The 27,924-nt window shown below is 54.4% G+C and overlaps 1 protein-coding gene across 5 annotated transcripts; it reads right to left on the bottom strand.

Moving 5' to 3' along the window:
- Positions 1-80: 80 nt before the first annotated feature.
- C1QTNF1 (C1q and TNF related 1) lies at positions 81-23,722 on the bottom strand. Of its 5 annotated transcripts, none has more exons than XM_065909793.1 (4): positions 23,320-23,722; positions 6,486-6,651; positions 2,878-3,017; positions 81-2,297 (listed from the first exon to the last, which is right to left on the bottom strand). In XM_065909793.1, the coding sequence occupies exons 2-4, from the start codon at positions 6,632-6,634 to the stop codon at positions 1,747-1,749; spliced, it is 840 nt and encodes a 279-aa protein (XP_065765865.1). In that variant the 5' UTR covers positions 6,635-6,651; positions 23,320-23,722; the 3' UTR covers positions 81-1,746. The 5 variants fall into 5 exon arrangements, with proteins under 5 accessions (XP_065765865.1, XP_065765864.1, XP_065765866.1 ...); XM_065909792.1 differs by having other exon boundaries at positions 6,486-6,648; XM_065909794.1 differs by lacking the exon at positions 23,320-23,722 and adding an exon at positions 10,365-10,545 and having other exon boundaries at positions 6,486-6,648.
- Between the last annotated feature and the right edge of the window lie 4,202 nt (positions 23,723-27,924).

Here is a 27,924-nt window from a genome sequence, read left to right as displayed (position 1 = left end):
AACTAATTTTTTGTTTTAAAAAGAAAGAAAGAAAGAAAGGAGGAGGATTTGGCTCAAGGACCAAAAACTACGCGGGTGTGATGCTGAAACACACAATTCCGAGTTTAATGTTTTCTGGAAGAGCACCAAGGCAGCACAAAGCAGCAGGTGGGCGCCCTGCTCACCAGCAGGAACAGAAACACAGTTTTCAAAGTCTGACCAGCAGAGGGAGGGATGTGGGGACCCCAGACCCCACAGCCAGGCCCGGCAAGGGCAGAGGGATCGGTCAAGATCGGGCATTACCAGCTCGAGCAGGAAGCCTCCTGTCGGGCCTATGGCCCAAGCAGGCAGGGAGACCCCGGCCCTGGAGGTTGATGTAGGGAAGTGGGGGAGGGCTGCCTGGCCAAAGTCAGCCAAGAACTAGAGCACCGATCCAGGCAGCACCCCCACAACCCGCTCAGAGCAGAGGCTCTGACACCGGCGGTGGGGATATGCCCTCTTTCAGAAGATAAGCTATGCCGGGGCTCCGGAGACAGGCGGGGGGAGCCTTCCAGTCCCTTCCAGCTCTCCCCTCCTCTGGGGCCCAGGAAAGCCCCTTCCTACATGGTCTTAGGCTGATGGTCAAAGAGGTCCCAGGGGAGGGTCCTGGTGGGCTGAATGCTGAACCCTCTGGGGTGCAGGGCTCTGAGATGGTGTATGAGCAGGTTTTATTGAAAATATTGTGCAATCATGACAGCTGCTACAAAATCAAAGGCCCTTGAGCCTTCCTTAGCTGACCTGTTGGAGAAGAGGGACAGAAAGCCCATGCCAGGGTAACAGGCATGGAAGCCCTGCCCAGGATGCCAGGGTGGGGTGGGGGTGGGGGGGCAGTGAACAGAGCCACTCAAGGATGCATGGCTTGTCTGGGCTGTACTGAGCTTTGCTCCTCAGAGACCCACCTGCTACCAGGAGCCCACGGGTTCCACTGAGCAAACTGTCCCCCCAACCAGAGGCAGAAGCCGAGGACGTGGCTGTCCCTCTGAGGAGCTGACACTTGCTGCCCAGTTCGAACCCCCTCACCACTGTGGCTCAGAAAGACCAGCTGATCCCCTGGGCAAGGCCACAGGAATGTCCACGGGACGTGGACCTCAGTCCAGCTATCCTCCAAGAAGGTTTGTATGTGGCCTAAAATACTAAGCCAGTGGTTTCCTCTTTAGTGGATACCCGTCGGCATCCACTTTAGATCTTGTCTTACCAGGAGCCTTCCGCCGCCTCAAGCGGAGACGGCCCTACTGGGAGCCAGCGGGGCTGGCCGAAAGACAAAAATAACAACTGCCTCCCTCTCTTTTCATGGCTTACTTTGCTCCTTTCACAACCTTTAGAACTGGCTTAATTCTTCCCAGCAACGGGAGCAAGGGTGGCTTGCTCTGGGACACCCTGGTGCATCGTTGTCATGGGGCACGTCTGGGGAGGGTCTCACTCAAGGACATGTACACAGAGGGCGACTCCCGCAGGCACACCCACCTGGCGATTGCACGTGCAGACACAGCAAGGCTTGGGACCACCCAGCCGACGTTACTTCCCGCTCCTGTGAGGGGCGTCATGTCGAATGCCAAAGCAGGGGGGCGTGAGGGGCCTGGGAAAACTGGATGCAGGAGGGGCTGACCAGGAGTGGGTGAGGGAGGTTCCAGACAGGGGGGAATTGGGAGGTGGGGAAGGTCCAGCGGAGCAGGGCGGGGCACGAGGAGAAGGGGAGGTGAGCCTGTGGCGACGGAGGCTGGCAGGTGGCTAGGGTTCGTTGGCCGGCTTGACCAGGTAGCCGCTGAAGGTGATGTAGGTGTCAAACTCGTCGCTGAAGATGGCATTCTCTCGCTCACCCTTGAAGAGGCGCACCCACACCTCGTCCTGGTCCCGCAGCTCCAGCATCAGGCTCTGACTCTGCATGATACTGCGGTCGCTCACCTGGGCGTACAGGATCACCACCTCCTCCGCGTTCTTCATGATGTGCAGGTAGGTCTCCTTCTGGTTCCAGGTGTGCACGTTGAGGCTGAAGAAGTAGATGCCGGGCACGTAGCAGTAGAATTTCCCCGTGAACATGTTGAAGTGGCTGTAGAGGTTCACGAACTCCGTGTCGAAGATCACCGTCTGGTAGTAGTCGTTGCTGTGCAGGGGCTTCTTCCGGCCCACGGAGAAGGCGGCGTAGTGGTTCTTGCAGCGGTCCCCGGGGGCCCCCATGGACCCTTTCTGCCCTTTGGGTCCCGCGTGGCCCCTGGCACCCGCGGACCCCGTTTTGCCGTATTTGCCTTGCAGACCCCGGTCTCCCCGGTCGCCCTTCTCACCTGAACAGGACGGGAAAACACATGGTGTCAAGCAACCTCAAGGATTATTCTGTTTTCATCCAGAAGCAATCAAAAAAATTTTTTTTCTTCCTTCTGGAAAATCCCAGCAAAGTAAAGCATTTATCCAAAAGTAATGGGAGCAGCAGCCAGGCCCACGGCTCCCTCGGAGCAGATGAATTGCAGACACGGGGCCCCGGGGATGTAGGACCCGGGCCGCTTTGCTTCCTGATTCAGTTGTGCCGGGCTGTGCAAGCTGATGTGCTGCCCGCAGGACCGCGCCCCTGAGGCTCGCGGTGCAAATGCAGGTGGGGTGAGACCCAGAGCTGCCCTGAGGCTCCTTCTCCCCTGGTCCTGTCCCCTACCTCTCCTCTTGGAAGGGGGCCAGAGCCTCAGAAATGGAATTCCCTCCTCCCCCCTAGATGACAGCATGCCTCAGCTCGGTGCCCCAAGGGAGCCATCTGCCCCTGCCCCCTCCTCCTCCTCCCTAACTCCATCTTCTGCCCCGCCCTCCGATCAGGACAGGGCAGCGCCCCCTCCGCTCCCCAGGGGAAGGTGCCCTCGGCCGGTCTCTGCGCCTGACCTTTCAGGATGGTGATGTTGATCTGCGGCACCGGGATGGCCTGGTACACGGGAGTACCAGGGTCACAGCAGCGGAGGCACCGAGAAGCAGGGGCTTCCTCGTCCTGCCCGGGGCCGTATTTTTCATGCTCTTCTTCATCCCTAAGGGAGTAAAGGCATCACCGTGAGAGCCAAGAGCTTTCAGAGCCAGGAAATCTTCTCTCATCTTCTGCTAGAGGGTCTGGGCTACCTGATGTGCCTGCTCTCACTCAGATGTGCTCCTCTCTTCCTGTGCTCTGGGATCAGTCGTGTCTGACTCTTTACAGCCCCATGGACTGTAGCCTGCCAGGATCCTCTGTTCATGAAACTCCCCAGGCAAGAATACTAGAATGGGGTGCCATTTCCTTCTCCAGGGCATCTTCCAGATGCACGGATTGAACCTGTGTCTCTTCTGTCTCCTGCATTGGCAGGTGGACTCTTCACCACTAGCGCCACCTGGGAAGCCACATCTCTCTCCCAGATGTGCTGCCCTGGCTCTTGGTGAACTCTGAGATCCTCTGTGAAGTGTTAGAAAGAGCCCCTGCCCTCCGTTAACGTCAGTGACTGTCATGGAAATAACGATGACAAAAACAGCAATAATTTGAGGGCCTGGCAAGATGGAGGCTTCATGGGAGAAATCTGGCACCTCTAGGAGGGGTCTGTGGATGACAGCCCTTGAATGAACGTCGCCTTCATGTATCTAGGGCTTCCCTGGTAGCTCAGGCTGTACAGAATCCACCTGCATGCGGGAGACCTGGGTTCGATCCCTGAGTTGGGAAGATCCCCTGGAGAAGGGAAAGGTTACTCACTCCAGTATTCTCGTCTGGAGAATTCCATGGACTATATAGTCCATGGGGTTGCAAAGAGTCAGACACAACTGAGCGACTTTCACTTCATTTAATTTGGAACACTGACCTCCAGGATTCTAGAAGACACTATGTTAAGCTGACTCATTTGCAAATGAGAGGGCTCAGCCAGACATGTGGGATTCCTGGGAGCTGCAGCAGCTGGAGACTCTACTGCCCTGTTCACAACCTGGCTTGGAAACGGGCTCCTGAGGATCCCGGGGAGAGCGTGGGGAGGCGGGGAGCAACTGCTCCATGCCGCCACCTCCCGGCGTCACGCTGCACTGCATCATGCTCTCTGCGGGTGTTTGGTTTTGACAGCATCGTCTTGGAGGTGGCACAGTCCTCTCATCAAGCGGTCAGCCGTTTTACTCTGCTCCTATTTTCAAACCACAGACAATCCAGGAAAAGATCTCCATGCCCTAAATTCAGCCACCTACAAGCTCTAGGGGCTTCCCTCGTGGCTCGGTGGTAAATAATTCACCCGCCAATGCAGGAGACTCAGGTTCGATCTCTGAGTGAGGAAGAGCCCTGGAGTACGAAATAGCAACCCACTCCTATGGTATTCAATACCGAAAAATGGTATTCTTGCCTGGGAAATCCCATGGACAGAGGAGCCTGGCGGGCTTCAGTCCCTGTGGGGGCGCAAAAGAGTCGGACACGACTTAGCAACTAAACAAGTCCTAGACTCTCAGAGGAAACCCTGCCCCCACCTCCCAGCAGAAGTCTCCACAAAGTTTCCATGAGTCCCATACATGAGAAGTGTCCCAAACTGACGGCCCTTCACTGCTGCTCAGCCCTGGAGTCTTCTCTTTCCAAACCCTGTCCCCAGCAGTGGCAGCAGCATGACTACTCATCCAGAATGGGACCCTGAGCCTCATTAGAGATGCTTCTCTGGCCTTGCCGCTCCATTCTGAGAATCATGCAGTCCTGAGGGGTCAGCCCAGTCCACCACCAAAGTACCTCCAGGAGCTGGGCCTTTGGCTCTCCCCACATCTGGGACCACTGGCATTTTGAATGCTCCCCTGGAATTCATCTCTCCCTTGCTAGTTCATCCCCTGCTCTGCCACCCTCCAGAATTCTTTCTAGAACACCATGAAATGCAAATCTCCCCACAACTCCCCTATAGATGAAGGTCCAAAGAGATCCTTCCTCATCAGGCTCACCCCATCCTCCCATCCTCCACCCTCCAACACTGGCTCCCACTACTCAAAGGACCCGCCAGCCTTACACAATCAGACACTGGAAAGGTTGCCCTTCACACGTGTTGTCCTGGCTGCCAGGCAGCTTCCCCTTCTTCTGTGCCTGGGATGCTCCCCCAGTGACCTTCAAGACCCAGTCACTTCTCCACCTAACTTTCCCCGACCCACCCACCCCCACCCACCACATCCATCTTGTGGACACACTTGTACTGCAGAGCCAACCTCACTGAAGTGGGTCGTCCGTGTCTGTGCCCCCACAGCTTTGGAGTTCCTGCAGCCCAGAGACTGTGTCATTCATGTGTGTCCCCATTGCCTAGCGGATGGCCAGATCAGTAGCAGCACTTGATTAATGTTTGTTGAATGAAAAGAAGGAGGAAGAGGAGGAGAAGAGAAGACAAAGGTCAAGAATGCTGTTGTGTGTGTGAAAGGGTGAGTCACTCAGTCATGTCCAACTCTGCAACCCCATGGACTGTAGTCTGCCTCTGTCCGTGGAATTCTACAGCAAGAATACTGGAGTGGGGGCCATTCCCTTCTCTAGGGGATCTTCCCAACCCACGGATGGAACCTGGGTCTCCTGCATTGCAGGCAGAGTCTTTATAGTCTGAGCCAGCAGAAAGGCCCAGGAATGATGTTCCTTTGCCCCAAACCTATGCAAGCCCAATATATTACAAGTCAGCCCAAAACTGACTAGCGAAACGTGCTGATGAAACTCAAAGCCAGCACTGGGTGTCTAGGACCTCTTGTTTGATGAATGACATTTCCATCAGTAATCCTAAGTGTTTTATGTATCACTACAAAATATCCCAAGGATCCTAGAGTCTGTGTATCACTGAAGGCATATGTATATGAAGTGAAGTGAAGTGAAAGTCGCTCAGTCGTGTCCAACTCTTTGCGACCCCATGGACTATACAGTCCACGGAATTCTCCAGGCCAGAATACTGGAGTGGGTAGCCTTTTCCGTCTCCAGGGGATCTTCCCAACCCAGGGATCAAACCCAGGTCTCTCGAATTGCAGGCGGATTCTTTACCAACTGAGCTATCAGATATATGAAGACGATGCCATGAGGAAGAAATTCATAACTTTTCAAGGAAAGCCACCACTTCCCGTGTCAGTCTTCACGCATTGTCCCCACCTGGCAATGTGATCAGACAGCAGGGTGGTGGAAACCACTCTTGGGCTGGCAGCATCCCTGCCTTCTACTTCCAGGTGGTACTTAGAACTCTAATAGATACGCTCAAAGGACAGGCAAGAATGCAAAGGAACCAAAGCCTGGGGTGGGGGGTTGGCATGTTCTTTTTTTAAGGATGTGACTGCAGAACGTCAGGCAGACCCACATTCCTCTGGGGTTGGAATGAGGCTGGGTTACCATCCGCAGTTGCAGATAACACGCCCGGGTCACTGAAAGGAGAAATGCTGCCTCCGTCCCCCAGCTCCTCACCCTCAGCCTCTGCCCCTTCTCCTCTGGCCATCAACAAGCACTCGGGGGAGGGTGCTTATCCCCATCACTGAGCCGGAGCTCTGGCACCCACGCCACACGGCCTCACCTCTCAGCGTGGTCCATCGGCGGCTCCCTGGTCCCCTCCTGCTCCTGCTGCTCCTGCTGCCCACGGGGCGCTCGGCCCAGCACCAGACCGCAGGCGAAGGCCAGCAGCAGGCAGCATGCCAGCGCGAGCCCCAGCCCGCGGGAGCCCATCTTCCCGCCGAGCCCTGCTGGGGAGACACACGGAGGTGTGGGTTGGAGGAGCCACACGGGGAGAACAAGCCCGTGGAGCTCGCCCCAGCCACCACGCCGGGAGGTGCTTCGCTGCCGCTCCTCCTGGGAGGGTGATCACACACTCACACACTCAACACATTCACATACCCCTCACACTCCCACACGTACACACAAACCCCAGTGCACGTTCGTGCACATACACACATACTCACACCCTCTCTCACACAGTCAACACACACTCATACACAAATATACTCCACACACACTCAAGACACTCAGCACACTTGAAACACACTCAAATCCATTCTCTTGTGTTCACACTTGCACACTCGACACGCTCGTGAATACTCCCATGCACTCACATGTGTGCACACTCGGGCACACATGCATGCCCACCCCCAACATGCACCCTCTCAGCACACTCACAAACTTCACACGCACAGACTCGCACATGCCACCCTGGAGCACCCGGCTGCCTGTGGCTGTTGAGCCTGGCTCTGCCCAGCGCCCCCATGCCTCCCAGGAAGGAGAACCCTCAACCCTGAGCTCTGCAGATGATTGTGTCTTGGCCATGTTAGGACAATGAGCGAAATCCCGAATGAATTTGGGGGTCCACTGTGCAGCGACCCTGGCCCAGCCGGCACCGCGGGGGCCGGCGTGCAGGAAGGTGTCAAGTTGCTCCCTGGCCACCAGGTGGCCCACCAGTGAGTGTCCTTGAGCATCTGATGTGGGGGTGGGGGGCGAGTCTGCCCAGCCCCAGAGGGCACTTATCGTCATCGAAGCCAGCTCCATGTCTCTCCAAAAAGCTCTGGACAGGACCCTCTTCGTCCAGGATTCCGATAGTCCTTCTAGAAAGAGCTGACCACTGGGGAGGTTCCCGGTGATCCCACTAGGGGCACCGCTTGGGCTTAAAACAGACACAACATCCCACCTGTTTCTCAGTCCGAGTTATCACCCTGGCAACCCCGGGCCAGCCGTGGGGCTTACACGCGTGTGGAGTCAGGAGTCACGTGCGCCTCGGCTATTTCTGGCGGCTGGAAAACCTCCCATCATGGAAGGGAAGACAGTGGTCAATCCCAACCCATTTTGTTCACCAAAACATACAATTAAACATGGAAAGGGCTGACGAGGACACTAAATTGGACCCTCTGGACTATGCGGCGAAAGGGCCGAAGCTGGGGGAATAAGAACGCCCACCCCCCCTTCTCAGCCAGGCTGGGGCTGGGAAACAGGCCTCATGAGGAGCAAAGCATCAGAGCAAGGAAACGGCCTCAGAAGGGCCTGTCTGATTCTCTGATTCTTCTTTAATTCCTCTTTTCATGTCTAAGGGGAATGAAAATACTGAGAGCACATTCTGTTTTTCTTGGTAATCGTCTATCCAGGTGAATGCTCCTTCCACACGTCTTGGGCCTCCGTGGACGTGCTTCACCTCCCCTGGGTCAGAGGCCTCACAGCCCGGGAGGGCACGACCCCCTCGTTGTGCCGACTCTCAGCTTTGTTCTTTCTTCTGTGTGTTAGTGGGCTCGCTGCTTTAGCGCTGAGGACAGAGTGCTCTGGCCACCCTCCCCGCTGGAGCCCCATGCCAAGTCAGGAAAACCTGGGGGAGGCAGAGGACCAGGACCTAGAGCCAAGGGAGCTGAGGCTCTCCCAATAGGTCCTCAGAGATACGATGAGATTGAGCCAGGAAGGCTGGCCTCCGCGGGAACCCCACCCCAAGCCCCCAACCCACACTTCTACCACCTTTCTAATTCTCTGCATACCCCCCATCCGCTGCAGTGGGTGAGCTGGGCCCACCACCTCCACATTCTCTACCTGCCAAGAGTCAGAGCCCAGAGACCTTCCCTATGACCTAGAGACTGGTTGGAACCAGCCCCCACCACTCAAAATGTTCACTACCTCACCTCCACTTCACAAAGAAAGTTTGTACTTATAAGTGTAATTCGTAAAACACATATTAAAAGGATCTCTCCTGGACTTTCCTGGCGCCCCAGTGGTGAAGAATCAAACTGCCAGTGCAGATGACACAGGTTCAATCCCTGGTCCGGGAAGATTCTGCTCGCGGCAGGGCAACGAAGCCCATGCGCCACAGCACTGAGCCCGTACGCTGCACCTACTGAAGCCCACACGCCTTAGAGCCCATGTTCCACCGATAGCTGCCCCAGGCCCGGTGCTGGGGATCGCTACAGCATTTCCTTTCATCCGTACAACCCTATAGGTTAGGGTTCCTTCTGAGATTACTTCCTCATTAATAGGTTTTACCCCATCAAAGGCCTCAGATGGACCTGCAGTGAATCCTTTAAGGAGACAATACTCATTCATTATTATACCAAATTTACCACTGAAGAAGGGCTTCCCTGGTGGCTCAGATGGTAAAGAATTTGCCTGCCATGTGGGAGACCTGGGTTCGAACCCTGAGTTGGGAAGATCCCCTGGAGAAGGGCATGGCAACCCACTCCAGCATTCTAGCCTGGAGAATCCCCATGGACAGAGAAGCCTGGCAGGCTACAGTCCATGGGGTCGCCAAGGCTCGGACACAACCGAATGACTAAGCAGCAGTGAGGAAAAAATGACACTGAAAAGTCGATTAGCCTAAGGCTGCCCAATTTTTAAGCTGTGGGGGCTGGATTTGAATTCAACAGGCTGCCTTCTGATCACATCAAAATCCTACCCAAGACCCAACCAGGTGCTTCATATTCCTCCTGAAGGTCTCCCAGACCCTGGTGCAGGACTGTGTGCTAAGTCACTTCAGTTGTGTCTGACTGTGCGACCCCATGGACTGTAGGCCCCCAGGCTCCTCTGTCCATGGGGATTCTCCAAGCAAGAATATTGAAGTGGGTTGCCATGCCCTCCTCCAGGGGATTTTCCCGACCCAGGAATCGAACCCACGTCTCTTATGTCTCCTGCATTGGCAGGTGGGTTCTTTACCGCTAGTGCCAGCAGGAAAGCCCCCCAGACCCTCAGCTGCAACCAACTCCCCCTGCTCTTTGTTGTGTTTCTCATATTGTCTCATCCTGCAAAGAGTTTTTCTTGGCCGGGAAGTTTCTGCACTGCAGACCCGTGACCTCCTCTGGTCCTGGGATGTGGTCTTGTTCATCTTGGACCCGTCAAGCATCCTGAAGCACCCTCTACTTGACAAATATTTGTCAGATTGAATTCTCCAAACCTGTTTATTGCCCTATTTCTGTATTTCCTATGTTTTTCCTTGGCGCCTTGATAATTACTCTTGTTTTCCTCTTCAATGCCAAACTTGCATCACTTGAAAGGAAAAGAGGTTTTCCTTTCTTTAAACATCTTATCCCCCCTGAATTCAAAGTAATATATAATTCATTTGGGGAAAGTTGGAAAATAACAGCAAAAGGAAGGAAAGCGTTATCTCGGATTCCTTTGCCCCCAGGGTCCCTCGGCCTCGGCACCAGGGACGTCTGGGGCTGGACCAGCCTTTGTCGTGGGGCGGAGGGAGGGGGAGGGGGAGGGGCTGTCGTGTGCACTGCAGGACGTTTAGCGGCATCCCTAGACTCCACCCACTCGCTGCCACCGGCACAGCCCCACCCCCAGTTGTGACAGCTGAAAACCTTCTCCAGACTTTGCCACGTGTCCCCCGGAAGGCAGGAATCCTCCCCGTTGAGAATCAGTCCTCCATCCCCATGGCAGCACCCTTCTGCACGTTGGTATGTCTCTTTCGATGTCTAGAAAGGGAATTTTTCTGTACCTGGGTCAGAAGAGGTGGAGGCCAGGATGCAGCTGGGGAAGGGGTGGTGATATCGGCGGGGGTGGAGCCGCGATGGCCCGGCAGGGTCGGAGGCGCCAAGCAGACTGACAGAGGGCAGCAGAGGTTGGAGGTTCTCCTCAAGGACCTCCTCTTTGGAGCCAAGGCAAACCCAGATTGAAACCTTTCTCTCTTCGCAACTATCTTCAGAACAAATTCCCCAAGTCCCACAGCAAAGTCAGCATCATGACTATGATCATTTTACTCACTTTGGGGCAAAAAACAGTGTTGCCCAACTTCCAAAGAAACTTGGCTCTGGCCCACTTTAGTGATTTCCAGTGAAAAAAGTCCCCTGCAATGGAGGGGGTGTGGACCCCAGAAAGGTGACTCAGGAGAACATGCTGTGCTTAGTGAGGCGCAGGAAGGACCTGCTCTGCAGGTCCAGGAAGCGGCCCCCTGGACACCTCGGCCAAGGGTGTGTAAGCCTTCTGAATCTGGTCCTGCACGGTCCAGTCTCCTGGCTGCCTTGCGGTCAAGGCGTCTGAGGTCGTTTCCAACATGACTCAAGTTCTGGACTTGCCCATCCCCAACCCTGCAAGACACTCAGTTGCCAGATTCCATGGCAATTCCATGAACATCTTTTTCTACCACTCACTCCCTTCAGGACCTGCGGCTCCTCTTCTCCTCTCCCTCAACCCTCCCCAATCCCCCTGCAGCTTAACCTCCTCCCCTCTTCCAACAGTAGGTGGGAGGGTAAAAGGAGGAATTGGGTCCATGGCAGGGTCTGGAGGAAGGCAGGCAGGGTGAGAACACTTCCTGGTTAATTATTTTTATCTTCCAGAGCCCCGGAATGGATGTGTGGGGAATCCTTTAAGGAGAGAATTTTCATACACAAGTTCAAGTTTCTTTATATCTGTTTAAAAATCATCCCATCACTTTGGGGGGCCCGCCCACTTCCAGGGTGTCAGCCAATGTTCTGATAGTGAACTCCCAGCCCTCAGGCTCATGTTTGCCTTGTTCCTTGTGGTCACACCCAGCTCAGTGCCCTTTGACAAAAGCATTTTATAACCATGGTTTTCCCTCTTCCCTGATCATCATCAGGTAACCAGCTGCTCTGAGAGGCGAGAGAAGCCCGGGATCTCCCTGGATTAGAAGGAATTTAGAAGACAAGTCCAAATGGCCTGTGTAGCTCAGGAATTGCCTCTCAGCAGAAAACTGAACACAGCCACGGTTTCCTGGACGCCTGTGATGTGCACAGCATCAGGCAAGAGCTTGGGAGGCAGGAATCACTGCACATTATAAACACCCCATAACCTCAAGGCCATTACCAGCCAGTGAAGAAGACAGATACGTGCCCAATCGCACGCAGCTCAAGGCAGAACAGCAGATGTTGACTCAAAACGAGACATTCTGGAGGCTTCCTTGGTGGCTCAGTGGTAAAGAATCCACCTGCCAATGTAGGAGACATGGGTTCAATCTCTGATCCAGGAAGACCCCACGAGCCGCAGGGCAACGAAGCCCGTGCACCACAACTATTGAACCGTGAGCTGCAGCTACTGAAGCCCGCGGGCCCTAGAGCCGGCGCTCCACTACAACAGGGGCCGGGCAATGAGAAGCCCACGCACCACAACTAGACGCTAGCTGCCATTCTCCCCAACTAGAGAAAAGCCTTCTCAGCAACGAAGACCCAGCACAGCCAAAACGAAACAAACTAAAAATAAAAAAAGATACTCATCTACAAAAAAAGAGAGAGAGACATTATAGGCCCATGCGGTGCACTGCAGTGGCCACTAACCACCTGTGGCTATTTCATTTTAAACCAATTAAAATTAAAGAACATTCTAAGGACTTGCTTGGCAGTCCAGTGGTGAAGACTCCACACTTCCATAGCAGGAGGCAGGGATTTGATATCTGCTTGGGGAACTAAGACCCCGCATGCCACATGGCATGGCCAAAAAGATAAAATAAATGAAAGATCATTCTAAATTCTGTTCCCAGTCACGCTAGCTGCGTTCCAGGGTCTCGGTGGCTACGGGGAGCTGGGAGCTACCATACTGGAGGGCACAGAACAGAACATTTCAATCACTGCGGAAAGCTCCGTTGGGCAGCCTCAGTCCTATTAACATGAAGTTGGGGCGGGGGGGGGGGGGGGGGAGTAGGAAGAATGAGCAAACGGCAGGCCAGAAATCTGGGAGTCATTTAGACGCCTTCCTCTCACATGTCCGCCACACCGGATCAGTCACCAACCCTCTTTAATATCTCCTGAAGGTCTCTGCTCCTCTGTACCAGTTGACATTTTCCAGGAACTCTGGCCAGGTCCCAGACCCCAATTCACACCCAAGACAAAAATCTTCATCTGGCTTTCCTAGGGCCTGGATGTCAACCCCCAAATTTCACACACATCTCCTGAGAAAGCTGGGCCTAATATAGGATGTCTTCCCACACCTAATGTCTTCTAGGTAAGAAGATGACTTGGCTCAGCATCCAATCAGAGCCTGTCTCAACGCAGCATCAACCATCCCTCAACCCAGCAACCGGCACATCTGCTTCTGCCCACCCCCCCATCTCCTCTCCACCAGAAAGGAAGCCCTGGGGCTGCCCCTCTCTGCTTCGACATCTGGCGGAAATTCTCCACTTGAGATGCTCAGAGCTCTCCAGCTGCTGCAAGAAGTCCCCTGGACTCAGATCCTGAGGTGCCCAGAAAGGAGAAAGCCCCATGTTGGGGTGTCCCTTCTGGCCCCGATGACCATCAGGATTGTCTAACACGTGGCATCTGCTTTCCTTCCCCAGAAGCCATTCATCACACTCAATTCCCATTTACCAGGCTCCTCCAGTGATGGGCAGGAGGGAGGCAGAGTGACTTCCCCTTGATAAATGATATTTGCTCACCAATCCCAGGAACCCAATTCATGTCTAATTTTCCCTTCTTTAATGGGGCAGCCCCAGCTGGTCTTGGGCCTTCTCTGGCTTCCTCCCAACATGCTAGAGGAAGCAGCAGTGGGGGATAGGCATCCTTTATTAAAGGAACTCCAGTCAGGTAAAGAATTTGCCTGCAAAGCAAGAGCTGCAGGAGACGCAGGTTCGATCCCTGGGTTGGGAAGATAACCTGGAGGAGGGCATGGCAACCTACTCAGTATTCTTTTTGTGTGTGTGTGTTTTCCTTTTTTAAAAAATTTATTTATTTATTTATTTATTTATTTAATCAGAGGCTAATTACTTTACAATATTGTGGTGGTTTTTGCCATACGTTGACATGAATCAGCCACATGTGTACACATGTCCCCCGTTCCTGAACCCCCACCCACCTCCTTCCCCACCCCATCCTTCTGGGTTGTCCCAGAGCACCGGCTTTGACCCACTCAGTATCCTTGCCTGGAGAATCTCATGGACAGAAGAGCCTGATGGGCTACGGCCCATGAGGCAAAAAAGAGCCAGACGCAACTGAATGAACTGAGCACACACGCACGCACGTGCCAGTCAACTGGGGGCGAGCTGAGACTTTCCCAAAAGATGGAGGCATTCTGGCACACATCTCCCTCACCGAATCCCCCTCTTTTCCTTTTTCCAAGAAGCTGTTCTCTGGCTTAGAGGAAGAGGGTTTGGGGGTTTATTTGGTTCCCTCCAAAGCCCCAGGCCAGAAATGTCAATGGAGTCTTCCAGGGATACTTGCTGATGAACAAGCAAGGGCTTCCTTTGTGCTGACTTGGGACCAAACAGCCAAGGAAAGAGGGCCCAGGCCTCCTCCCCATCCTGAAACATCTCCATCCTCTCCTGGGGCAACTCGCTGTGCCTAGACCAGAAAGGGCTCACCTGGAGCTGAGAGCAGACACTGCCTACATCTCTGCCCAGGCCCTGCAAACCAGGAGACCACGTGGGCTGCAGGCGGCGGGCCTTCGGGGGCACCTGGCCAGCCCAGCCTCCCCAGTGCAAACAAAGATTTCCTTGACTAGAGCCCTGTCCTTAGATCACCTCCCAGCTGTGAGGCCTCGGGCGGCAGGCTTGCCCCCGCTTTGAGAACCGTGCGAGAGAGAAGAGCCACTGACAGCTCGTGCCTCGCCGGAGCCCGCGCTGCAGGTGGCCTGGCCCCCGGCCCACTGCCCCGCAGCGGTGACACCCTCGGAGGGCTGACCGCCCCCAAGACGGAGGGTGGGAAGTAGCTGGGAATTCCACAGCCACCACACCATCCCTTTTACAAGCAGTACAACCGTTTTCAATTTTCTGGGACCTGAAAATCACTGCCGCGTTTTATAGCCATCTCCAGGGGTGGGGCGGGGCGGGGGGAGCTTGGCAAAAGGTAGAACGTTGTCCTACATCTAGTGGCTTCTAAGTCAAGAGTGTAATTTAGCTCAGCATCCAACAGTCCCGCCGCCTCCTGATCCAGCCCAGACAGCTCTGGCGTGCGCTGGGGAGCGCCTGCCGGCGATGACCACCCGCCTCTCCGCCCCCACTCCGGCCCACCCTGTCTCCCCATGTTTACCCTGCACGACCTCCCCTTTAGACACAGGTGTTTTCCAGACTGTGTCCTCAGCTCTCAGCCCCTCTCACTCCAAACGCTTCCTGCCCGTCTTTTCCTGCACGATGGCTTCAGCAGATGGCTCCTCAATCCTTGTCCCCAGCAGGCGTCCCTGACCACCAAGCTCTGGGCCTGCTCTCTCCAGAACAGTGGCCTCTGGCCCCTGGGGCCAGATACATGAATGACAACTAAAGAAAGTGAAAATTTCCATTCTCCGTCACTCAAGCACATCTTACATGGCTACCCTCTTGGACAGCACAGCAGGGAGGACACATCCACGGTCGCAAAGTCCTATTGGACAGGGCTGATCTGGACCCAGGTGTCCAGCTGTCTTCAGACCAGGTCTCCTCACTCTGTTGTAAGATGCTCGAGCCCCTTGTTAGTTCACTGTCTTCTCCCTCGGCCCCCACCAGCCCTGCTCCTACTCCTGCACGTACAACTGTTCACACAGGGGCCCCAGGCTGGCACCTGGGAGACCCCTAGACCCCTGCTTCTCCTGCACCATCACCAGGCCTCCTGAAGGTCTTCTCTCCCCGTCTAGGGTGCCATCACCACTTTTCTCTCAGCCCTGCACTTGTCTCGCCTCTCCTCTGCCTTCCAAACTGCTTGCCAGAGGCCACTTTCAAACCTGCACATCTGAATACCACCCTTGGCCCCAAAGGCTTCCCATGAAAATGAAGGAAAAGTTTAAACTCTTGAGTTTCACCATCTATCTCCTGTCTCATCTCTGGCCCCTTCATCCCCATCCCTGCACCTGTATCCTTCACGCCAGCCACCTAGAGCCACCGGGAGTCCCAACACAAGTCACACCACGTCTCATTCTCCATCTCTTTCTCCTGCCACCTTCCCCGTCGCCGTGTCCTTCAGAGCCCAGCCCGATGCCACCTCCTCCAGGAAGTCCCTCCCCTAGCATCTGGCACAGAGCGGCTTCCTTGTCTGGTCCGCTCACAGGCCAGGAGGTCCTCACACACAGGAGATGCGTCTCATTTCACACGCATCCCAGGTCTGACTGAATTCCACGCTCCATTTCAGGCCTTCTCAAGTAACAGGGCCATCGTCCAAAGAGGACTCAGGCCACCGTGTTCAGATCTCTAATTCGGAACGTAGGTGGTCTGTGGTGGGGGGGAAGGGAAGTGGGGAGAGTGACCAAGGACACACTAATATGTGTCATCAGAATGCTGAATCCTGGTGTGACCAGGTAGCCATCTTTGCCTCAAATGCTCCTCTTATCAGCACTCAGAAAGCCTTCTGCTTCAAAAAGAGAGTTACGGGCTTCCCTGGTGGTCCAGTGGTTAAGAATCCGCCTGCCAATGCAGGAGACACAGGTTCCATCCCTGGTCTGGGAAGACCCCACGTGCCACGGGGCAACTAAACCCATGCACCATGACTGAGCCCGCGTGCTGTAGCTACTGAAGCCGCATTTCTGGAGCCTGTGCACCATGAGAGGAGCCGCCACGAGGAGAAGCCCATGGACCCCAACGAAGAGTAGCCCCTACTCACCACAACTAGGGAGAGCCCACGAGCAGCTACGAAGATCCAAAAAGAAAAAAATTAAAAAGAAGAATAAGAGTTGCAACCCACCGCCTCCATCAACCAAAGTTACAAACCACCTCCAAGATCCTGCAAAAGCTGTCTAATCAAATGATGGTACGTCCACACAATGGAAAACTTAAAACAAGGTGGTTGGTCAGGGCGGCAAACTCAAGTGCTTTTAACCATTGACCGTGGTCTTGGGTGTAATGTCATAGGGAGGGGTGGAGATTGCGACAAACCAGAAAACACATGCTCCATTTAAAGGCATTTAAATAAATAAATAAATGATGCTGGGAGGTGGGCAACTTCAGCCAGCAGCACCAAGGACTGACCTCTGTCAACAGATGAGTATTTACGGGCATGAAAAGATGTTCATAAAATGCTGATGAGTTTAAAACGCAGGTTGAAAACAAACGTACATAAAACATATCCACACACTCACACACAGTAACCGCAGAGACCCGAAGGCCACCCACCTGGCTGCTAACAGCAGTTATCTCCGGGTGATGAAAATGTGGATGTTTGCCATTTTCTTATTTTAGTGTCTCTGGGGTTTTCCCCTATAATAGTCACATATTTTTTTCACATTAAGTACACATTATTTTCCACTTAGAAAAATGACAAATAAGCCCCACCCCGGGGATTGAGAGAGCATTTTGTTTATTCTGAGGAATTTGAGTCTATGCAAAGGAAAGGAGAATGGGGGAGGGGCTTGGGGACTCCGTGGCAAGTTTGGGGCTCAAGCCAGACTGTGTGGAATATAAATTGTCGTCGTGCTGAAGTCCCATGTTCTTTCACAAGTGTGTGCTGAGTGTCTGCTGAGCACTGGGAAGAGGGCTGGGTTCTAGCAATGTGATGGAAAAAGAAGAAGACACAGCACTCCGATCAGGCAGCAGAACCCTGGAGCTACCGTGGATACCGGTTATGCAGGAAGGAGAAGGCACTGGAGCGGGGCTAGAATCAGGCCAGCCAAAGAGAACATGTTCTCCAGGAGCAGGGGATTTGTTCTGCCTTTCACACACCAGTCACTGGTGACGCGTTCCTGAAGGAGGCTGCCTGCAGCCATCAAACAGGAGGAAATGGAGAAAAACCTGTGAGCCCATCGTCAGGCATGGTCAGGCGTGTTAGTGGGCCCGTGAGCAGCCCTGTCAATTACCAGAGATTGTTTCTAACAAAGCTCTCCCGCAACCCCTGGTTAAGCACCTGCTGTGTGCTGGGCTCTGGGTACACGCCTTACGGAGGCTACTGCCCTTGACCCCTACAGCCACTTTGATTTCTCCAAGGAACCAATGGGCTCAGAGTCAGGGAGTCACCCACTCAGGCCCTGCTGTGGCAGATGCTACAGCTCACGTGAGACCCAGGTGTGTCTGACAACAGAGTTCCTGCTGCTGTGCCTCAAGGGGGGGCCTCCAGGAAGAAGCCAGGTAGGATGAGCTGGTTCTACCAAACCACAATCCAGTGGGCACCACCCCCGCCCCCCCCCCACCGCTGCCGCTGCTTGGGCAGGCATCCACTTGCTTAGCTCAGTTACTGAGGGAACAGAAGCAGCGGCCCCGGGCCCTGCGGAAATTATCCGCCATCTGGACCCTTGTGTCCATCCCTCCAGCAGTGCTGAGGGCCTGTCCTAGGCCCATCACCATGCGGGGCACCAGGGCATCCCTGATAATTGTCTCATCAAAGTGATGTGCTAAGATCTCCTGGGGCCGCATCTTGATGCCCACCGCTGGAGCTGAACTCCTTTGGGTTTAGACACAGAATCACCAGGAACCCCCCGCCTCAGAATGGAAGGGCGTGGGGGCTGTGGCCCATGAATATAGATGTTGAGGGCACTGTTCTTGCAGGTTAGAGAGCAAACAGTGCATGGGTGAGGTCTGGAGGGGAGGGAAGGAGGAAGCACACAACTCCTGGGGATGGTGAACGTCCCACCCCGATCCCCATGCCCTCTGATGCTCAGAAGCAACGGGGTCTGAGGCTGAGTGCAGCTAGCAGCGGGGAATGGTGTTAGAGAATCGACGTTGGGGGACTTCCCTGGAAGTCCAGGGGCTAAGACTCTGTGCTGCCAATGCAGGGGGTGCAGGTTCGATCCCTAGTCAGGGAGCTAGGATCCTGCAGGCTGCATGGAGCAGCGAAAAAAATAATAATAAAAATCGACATTGGGGATGGGCCGAGTGTGCCCTGTGTCTGCCAATCCCTCAGAGGTTGCCTGGGGTCAGGTGTGGGGGCCCCAGAGGAGAGGTCCCTGCAGAGAGGGAACCGGGAGAAGAATACAGTATCAGGAGGGAACAGAAGTGGAAAGGGCAAGCATCGAACTCCAGCACAGCTCCCCAGCTTCCCAGGCCTGGCTCTGCTTGGGGGACATTCTCAGGGTCTCTTCCTCATGGGTCTACCCAGATTACAGAACCATGGATCTTGGTCTCATGTGAAAGTGTGAGACGCTTAGTTGTGTCCGACTGTTTGCAACCCCATGGACTGTAGCCCACCAGGCTACTCTGTCCATGGGATTCTCCAAGCAAGAATACTGGAGTGGGTAGCCAGATCCTTCTCCAGGGGATCTTCCCGACCCAAGGATAGAACCCAGGTCTCTCACATTGCAGGCAGATTCTACCACGTGAGCCACCAGGGAAGCCCCTTGTTCTCATAACTATGTCTTAAATAGAGGGAGGAAGGGAACTTCCCTGGTGCTGCAGTGGTTAAGACTGTGCTCTTCCATTGCAAAGGGCACGGGTTTGATCCCTGGTCAGGGAACTAAGATCCTGCATGATCCACTGTGCAGCAAAAAAAAAAAAAAAAAAAGGTGGTGGGGAAAAATGGAAGGTGGGGGATAGATGTCCTGAATGCTGGAAAACCTGAGAGCCAGGGCCACTCTGAACCCCACCCAGATGCACCCATCTCTCACCAGAACTCACTCCAGACTCTTCACAAGCAGAAAGAGCCCAAGTGTTTCCGAGCATACCCCAGTCACCCACCCTGACCACCAGCCTCAGAACCTGCAGGCAGAGGGGCAGAGCCCAGCCCAACCAACGTCTGGCTTGCACCCGCCCGCACTCCACCAGGGCTGGCAGTCTTCCCAGGCGAGGCCCTTTTCCTGTGCTGGTCCCCAGGGCAGAGGGCGGCTGGTAACCAGATGTCCCCACTTGGGGAGGGGGTGCAAGGGAGGCAAAGGGTTTGGGGCCTTTCCCCAAGAGGGATCCTCCAGTGGCCAACAGCAACATCAGGCCCAACACAAGGCAGCATGAACCTGGTGTCCACAGGCTCCCCCAGCCCCACGGCCCGGCCCGGTGTCTGCCTCCCTTCCCATCCTGCAGCCCTGCCCCAGCCTCCTGCCCTGCTCCGTCTCATTTCAAAGAAAATTTCTACACAAGCCAGGGGGGTGGTCAGGCAGGGAAGTGGTCAGACATGGAGGAGCAGGCAGGCCCAAAGCGCTCCTGATGGCCAGCCTGAATGGGACAGGAAGCCGGGACAGGACTGCCTGTGCCGTCCACAGCTAGAGAGGGGTTCACTCCAAAGCCCCCTGGGCAGGCCGGGGACAGCTGGGTGGGCAGTGGGGGCCTCCCACGCCCGTTCCGCTTTGAGCTCAGTCCTGGGAAGCAAACGTGGGCAAGGACGAGGGGCTTCACAGGGTCTGAGAGTTGCTTCTGCCTCCAACTGCTCAGGCACTGCTCAGTTGCAGCCTTGACAAGGACCCAGGAATAAAGATGCCCCCAAAAGTCTCAAGAGCTCCCACGCCTGCTCACGACACCGAGCCACTCTCCAAGAGGCAGGAAGATGAAGGTCAGAGGTCACAGGCCGTAGTGGCAAAAGTTTCACCATGGGCTTGGGGAGGAGGGGAAGAGCCAGTGTGCCCGCTTCTGCATGTCCGTAGTTAAGTGCAGAACTGGTCCTGCCAGGCCGGGGATGCCCAGGCGGGGCCCCAGGGATCCTGAATCCTGGGAACCAGGGGACCAGCTTCCTGGGCTACCCCAAGAGCACGGAAGGAAGCACCTGTTCAGGCTCTGATGGTCCTTTTCCAAATCCTTCTCTATGTGAGCAGGTGGTCCCTCACACTGTGGGAGAGGTCAGTTCAAGGAGATGTCGGGAGTCCCATCCAGGAAATTGCCCTGTCTCATTTGACTTTATGAGAAGGCAGATTTCAGCAGGTAAAAACGGGAAGAAAATAATTAGCTTTAGCACACGTGGTAGTTAAACCACCAAGATAAAGTGTCCTGGGATGCCATCGCCCCCACTGAAAGTCGCTGGGCTCTCAGAGCGGGGGGACAAGGTTGCTTCCAAAACAACCATTTCTCTCTCTAGTGGCTGAGCAGGCAGAGTTACCTTAAGTTGTCAGCAGAAAGTGGGGACCATAATAGAAGGGAAACTTTCTATTCTTCCTCTACTTTGCAAACTACCACTTCTCGCCCACGATCCTGGAGCCTCAGCCACCACCAGCTCCGGGAATAGGGGCCCACACAAGGGTCCGGCCCGGGAAGACAAAAACCCAATGACAAGCTCACATCCAGTGAGGGCGCCCAGCAGCACGACTGTATCTATGAAATTCTTTTCATCTTTGTTTTGATGGGTAAAGTTCAATGCCAGAATACTTGGTTTATGAGTCATGCTAATTACAGCTGGGGGGGGCGGGTGGAGGGAAGGGAGAGAGGCACCAGGAAGAACAACAGAAAGAAGCATGTTCCAAAAGAATTATGCTGTGCTGGTTGCCCTGAATAGGGAGGTTACATCTCAGGAATGAGGCGGGAGTTGCCTGCAGGCTTCTCGGGGCCATGTCGGCTTTCTCGGCTCCCACCTGCGAGCGTGCCCCTCGCTGGCTGGCTGCACCTGCCCCAGACGGGCAGTGGTGTCCTCTGGCTGAAAGACAATCCATCTAAGGCCTCTAGCTCCTGCATTTCTCTGTCCCCCTGACCCGCTGCTCACTTTGGCATCCCAAGAAACTCAAGGTGAGAGAAGGAAGGGGGAGCAAGAGATCCAGAGGAGAGGGCCAGAGTCCCTGGGAAGCAGAACCTGGCTGTCCTGGCTTCAAGGAACTTTCTCTGTGGGCAGCTGGGAAGTGGAAATCTGCAAACTTGAGAAGCTTAGGTTTTCCAGCCTCTGTTTGGAAAGCTGCACATCCTTGAGCAAGTCATATCCCTCCTCTGGGCACAGAGATGCAGGCTTCGGGTCCTCCACCTACTGCCTCTGGGCAAGCCACAGTCTCTCTGAGCTTATCAGGGATGACAGTGCCATTGGTAGGATTGTTGAGAATCAGCATTTGCTCATTGCTTACTGTGTGGGAAACACACACATACACACACGCGCGTGCGCTATCATCATTTATATTGCTACTATTATTGTTGGGTCATCCCTAAGCTCCTCTTAGCGCTCAGGTTAAGGAGAGTAGAGAAGGGTGGGAGAGGACAGCTCAACCCTCTCATCTGTGTGTTTCAGTCCCCCATCTCCCTTTCATCTGTATGTTTCAGTCCCCCATCTCCCCTTCACCTGTATATTTCAGTCCCCCTGTGTGAACACAGTTCACCTGTGTGTTTCCAGCCTCTCTGGTCAGCAGGGACAGTGAGCAGGCCTCGTGGAGCATGTACTTCTTCCCCGGCCTCTCCCGGCAGCACACACAGTCAAGTGCCTCTATGTGTGACCTTGCACGTGGGGCTGTCCGCGTGCTTCCCCGAACTATAAAAAGCAAAGGCCCAGCAGCCTCTGAGGACCTCACATCCTCCCCCCGGGGACCCAGGATGTAGCTGGTGGTTGAGAAAACTCAGTTTCTCAGGACACTCCCCATTTTCAAAGCTTGGAAGGAGGAAACTCCTAGTGTGCCAAACTGCCTCCATTCTTAGAAACCAAGTGAAAGAGAGAAGAGACAGGAACAAGTTACAGAGCGGTCCTCCCTCCCGAGGGGGTCAGCCTGAAGCACGATGGGGTCCCAGGGAAGACACGGCAGCCGTGTGCGGCGGGGCCCAGGCTCACATGACATGCGCGCCCTGAACAGGTGGGCTCACACTGGTGCTACGGAGATGCCTGGCACTGCACCGAGAGGCATGTGCCGTCCAGAGGCTTAAGGGCAGCTCAGCGACTCCAGTCCCAACCAGGGCCACCTTCGTGGTGCCGGCAGACCAGAGGGTCCCCGGGAAAGGGACATTATTTTTTCCTGTCCAGACTGGATCCCTTCCAGGAACACCAAATCCATTAGATGCAGGGGCCAAAGTCAGCATTCCCTGTTCTGTATGGGGTCCAAGTTGCCCACAGGCAAGGCTGGCTCTCACGTGAGCCAGGAGCTATTGGGGCAGGGGCTCCCCACCAGGAGTAGGGGGGACTTGGGTATCATTCCTTTCCTTTTCACATCCGGAGAAGAGTGAAGCAATGTAAACATGCCACAAAAATCAAGGGAGGTCCAATCATTCCCAGGGGCTTCCCAGGTGGCTCAGTGGTAAAGAATCCGCCTGCCAATGCAAGACACGCGGGTTCCATACATGGGTCGCGAAGATCCCCTGGAGGCGGAAATGGCAACCCACTCCAGTATTCTTGCCTGGGAAATCCAATGGACAGAGGAGCTTGGCAGGCTACAGTCCATGGGGTCGCAAAGAGTCAGACACCACTTAGGGACTAAAACAAACAAACAAAACCAGTCATTCCCAACAGCATCTGCCACGGAGCCTCCCGCTTCCTGGTCACAGAGGGAGACCACCGCCACGGCTCTCCGTGGCATCTCCACCAAGGCAGGCAGCAGCAGGAACCCGCACCGGACCCTTCTCGCAATTTGTCTTTCTGCCTCTTGGCGACAAGTGCCCCCGACCCCTCCCACCACGCTCCTCGCCCGCTGCCCGCCCCAGTCAAGGTACCGGTTCTATGAGTATACTGAAGCCAGAAAAAGGAGCTCCAGGCCCCACCACCCTCGCCCCGCACGCACACCCCGCCCACCAGGCCACCTACCGCCAACCACCGGCGTCCGGGAGCGAGCGGGGCGCCCGCGTTCTCCCCGCGGCCTCTCTTACAGCATCTCCCAGCGGCGGAGCCTCCTCCCAGCCAGGTCGAGGGAAGACCAGACTTGTCGAAGGAGAGAGCAAGCAGGAAGGAAAAAAAAAAAAAGAGTCCTCCGGAACAGAGGGCCCCGAAAGTTTGCGGGGGAGGGGGGGTGGGAGCGGAGGTGGTGCAGGCAACAGCCGACCTCTTCCCAGCACCTGGATCGCCTGGACTCCGAGGTCTCTTTGACCAGAAGCGGAAACGCGGTTTCTCGAAAGTAGAGGAAGAGCCGAAGAAAGCGGGACAGACGTGTAAGGAGCAAATCCCGGCCAGATGTGAGCGGCCGCGGAGCCTCGAACGCTCCCAGCGCATTTTATCCAAACAGCAGCCGCCGAGGATTAACTGTGTGTGTGCCCGGGGGGAGCGCCCGCGCTGCCCTCCTCCTGGCCACCCTGGGAGCCGGAGGGCTGGGAACTGGCCAGTGGGGGTGGCGCTCTGAGGGTCTGGATGTCCCTCCTGGTGTGGGGGTGGCCGGGGGTCCAGGACAAGGAGGGTTGGGAACTCCCAGAGTTGCTGGGTGGCAGGGGGCTGGGCTCCAAGGCTCTCAAGGGACACTTGCAGCCACACCACCCCCATCGGTTCCCAGATGGTGGCAGACCCGAGACATCCAGCTGGGGTCCAGGGGCCACCGACAGGTTTGAGGGAATTTGTGAACCCCCAAACAGAATGCAAAATGGCACGTGTGCCCGCGAGTGTGCACACACAGGTGTTATTGGACGCTGACGGTCTAATACTTTGATCAGATTCTTAGAGGAGGCTGTGATCCAAAGGTTAAGAACCCCGGCTGGGGGTGCAGACTTTCTGGGTGACATGTGAGCCAGGGTGGGGCCAGCAGGGATGTCAGCGTTTCTCAGTCTCTATCGGGCCTTTCATTCCTTGATATGAAAAACAGACATTTTCTCCATCTTATACAAAAGTTCTTTTGCAACAGCGTCCTTTGCCCCCTCTCCCCCTTCCCTGCATCCTGACAACTGCCCTAGGTTTCTCAAGAGCTGCCCCTGGTCAATCCGGTCTCCATCCCCAAAGTCTGAGATAGTTCTAGCATCTTATCGTATCAAGAGAAGTGAAACAATCTGTCTTGAGAAACACAACTCTGTTGTGATGATAAAATTGTGGGGGGAGGAGTTTCTCCCCGTCTCCCACGGCCTCTCCAATCTGTTTGGATGTCCTCCCTGCACTTTTTGTTTTGTGATCACTCCTCCCAGGACCTCTCCCACTGACTCTACTCAGTCAGGAGATGTAGAGGCAAGGATGCTGGATTGGGGTGCTCGGGGCAAAGCAGAGAGACTGAGTCTCACTCTTCCTCGCCTTGGAATTTCTTCTCCACCTCTGTGCTCCACATGTCTGCCTGGAAAGCTAAGATATCAAAACGAGAGGAGGAGGGGAGTGCATTTCTGACATGCACCCAGCACACCTTCTCACCAGGGCGAGCTGAGAATGGTGGTGATGGAAGAAGACAGAGAGAATCAGAGTGGCGGAGAGACCCCGGCCATAAACTCGCTTCTGTGGGAGCAAAGGCACGAGTGACCCTGATCCTCCGTAGCCTTGGAGAACTTCAAGGACACCATGGAAAGATTAAGTAAATGCTTTTCCCCTGGAGATATGGTTTTATTTCAGCTGGCGTTAGAAGACTCAGAACTGCTCACGATCTTTGGCATGTGTCTGAGACTTGGCAAACCCTACATCCCTGGTAGCTTATCCACACAGGAAAACCCAGAGATAAGCTTGTCTTCGTTCCGTGCATAACCTGAGGACACTTCCCGGTCAACAAGACCCCAGGCCAGCACACCCACTGACCTTCCTCTAGTTGTTCTGTCCTCGAATAACCTTCAAAGCAGGGAGATGGCAGTAACTGAAGAGGCCAGTAGGCTACATCTTCATGCAGCCCCTGTGGGTTCTTCCTGGACATTAGAGGATTCAGGTCTTTCTCAGAACTCCTGTGACCTGGGAACCCCCTGAGTGCAATGGGAAAGCCCTCCTTTGTCCTACCTAGGAGACTCAGACATGGGAAAGTCCTGGACCAATACCAGAATTCAATGTGCATGAAGTTGGGCATACAGCTTGAAAGAGAAACAGACGTGGAGATGGAAGGTTTGTTCCCTTCTTGCCTCCATGCAAGATGGCTTTGGTGTCGAAGAACTAAAAGACAGTTACCTCTAACATCATTCCAAGACATGAGTTCAGAGGCCCAATATAGAGCAGAGCTCTAGAAATACAACCAAAGAAGGACCGTCCCTTTCAGCAGCAGCTGGCTTGTCCTAACAGGAGGCTTCGAGTCTGCAACCAGGGAATGCTGCCCCACCTCGGTGGGTCTTAGTCTACAAAACAGAGCCAGGTCCAGGGTCTCTTCCTGGAACCCACGAAGACAGATGTGTCTGGAGTACAATGCAGCTGTCACAAGCATCCTACCCAGTGGACTTTGGTTGGGGCCCCTTCATCAGACACTTGTGTCGTCTTTAGTGGGATAAAGGAAAGACATGCATAGTCTCACAGCACTTTAAATCACATTGTTCTTTCAAATTTTCATGCCAAATTTAGGGGAACACTGTGTTTTCAGAATGTTTTGTATTGGGGGGGATTTGGGGTCAAGTGTGAGAATATTCATGATAACTATCATTACAAGAATGATCTTCTTCCCTCTTTCCTGTTGGTTTGAGCCCCCAAATCTCCCAAGAGTTAGAAAGAGATTACTCTTTTTTCTTTTTTTTTTTTTGGCAGAAACTGGGGGGTGGGTGTGTTGATATTAAATGTGGCAACAAGAGCCTGGGGTTTCCCAAGATATTCATGAGAAGCAGAAGACTCTGAGGCGTGGGAAGTTCCGGAGAACAGGAACTGAAGTCTGAGTACACGTTGGGTAGTGCCATCAGGGCCCACAACCCAAACCAACAGACAACTAGGCAAAGATTCGAAAGTCTACGCTCCCAGAGAAAGCAAAGTCTGCCTTTAAGCAAAGAAATATTATGTCACGCAAACAAGGAGCTGGCCGGGGCCTTCAAGCCCTTTGTCAGGTATTTCCTTAAAGTGGTAAGTAGTAAAGATTTTGGCGATGTTTGATTCTCTCCATCGTGGCTATAGCCTGCCCACCCCAACCCCACCCAGAGCAACCAGGGCAGAATATTCTCAGTTCAGCAAATATCTTCCCCTAGGACAGTCTGGGCCAGGGCTAGGACAAGAGTGATAGTTAAAAAAAAAAAAAGCTAACAAATCAGAACTCAAAGCCAGCAGTCATGCCTGGGGGAGAGTTCATCAGCCCTGTGATGGGTCAGAGGCCAAGGCCAACCAGAATGATGACCCTCCACCCCACGGGATCGAGGTCTCTTAGGTTCCCAGAGGAGCCACAGACCCCGCCCATCCTGGAATTCCCTAGGAGCCCGCACCTCCTACACAGGATGTCTGGGCCAAACTCCTAAAGTTTTCCTGAACATTCCCACATTCTCAGACACGGGTTGCTCATGGGATGTAAAACCCAGCGGCTCACGGTGGGGGGAGGGGAGCACACTGCCCGGAATCTCTGCCCAGAGGCAGCACATTCTGTGCACTCCCTGGCTTGGCAATTCCTTCTCTCTTCCCGGGCACGTCACGATGCTCACTGTTTTCTCCTCCTTGGAAAAAACTATGTGACCTCAGTTAACGTCTGCAAGACGCGCAGCTCTAGATAAGCAAAGCCTGTTATTAGCAGTTCTGTGCTTTTTTTTCCCGCTGAGGCCTCTCCCAGCTATTTTTGGGCCGGGTTGCCCAGCCATCCCAGTCTCAAGGGCAGAGATCGGTATTGCAAACTTTTGAATTCTGTTCCAAAGGGTAACGAAAGGCAGGCAGGCTCCGGTGGTGGTGTCCCTCGGCCAAGGGAAGGGGGTGGGAGAGATTCCATGGAGATCTGGAGAAGGAGCTGAGATGGAAACTTGGCAGCCAGACCCAGCTTCCCTGGCTGCTGGCCCACCCTCATTGCTCCTAGATGGCACTGCCGGTGTTCTGGAAGGCTCCGGGGCAGGTGGGAGTCGGACTGATAGCTGCCAGGATGGAGCAGGCTAATCTGTGAGTGATCTTCAGGCCTGGAGAAGACACGCCCACTCGAAGGAGGAGTCCCCTCAGAACTCCACACCAAGTTGGGCAGTAAGGGATAGCAAAATACAGTCGCCATCTTTCTTTTGCCTTTTATATGCCTCCTGACTTTAATCAAGCCACTTAATGCCCCATGCCTCAGTTTCTCCATCTCTCAATGCTTACTCCTGTTTCCTAGCACTTTCAGTTACCAAGAGAGAGTACTAGACAGACCAGTTAGGTAAGACTACTTTACTTGATGCACAAAATAGGAGGCCCTCTGGTGGACGGCACAATTCTATGCCTTTCACCGTGAGTGAATGAGTAAGTAGACACATGAATGAACAATTAAAGTGAAGAATTTTTTAGTCTTTCATGCAGAGCCACAGAAATCAAAGGAGGAAAGATTTCCAGGAGAAGGTCGTGGTGAAGTCTCCTATGATGCACAAAAGACAAGGACAATGAAAATTAAAGAAA

Source organism: Muntiacus reevesi, chromosome 18, assembly GCF_963930625.1.
Source record: "Muntiacus reevesi chromosome 18, mMunRee1.1, whole genome shotgun sequence".
Lineage (NCBI taxonomy): Eukaryota > Metazoa > Chordata > Mammalia > Artiodactyla > Cervidae > Muntiacus > Muntiacus reevesi.
The sequence above is the reverse complement of the archived record's forward strand: the minus strand, read 5'-3'. Positions and strand labels throughout refer to the sequence as shown.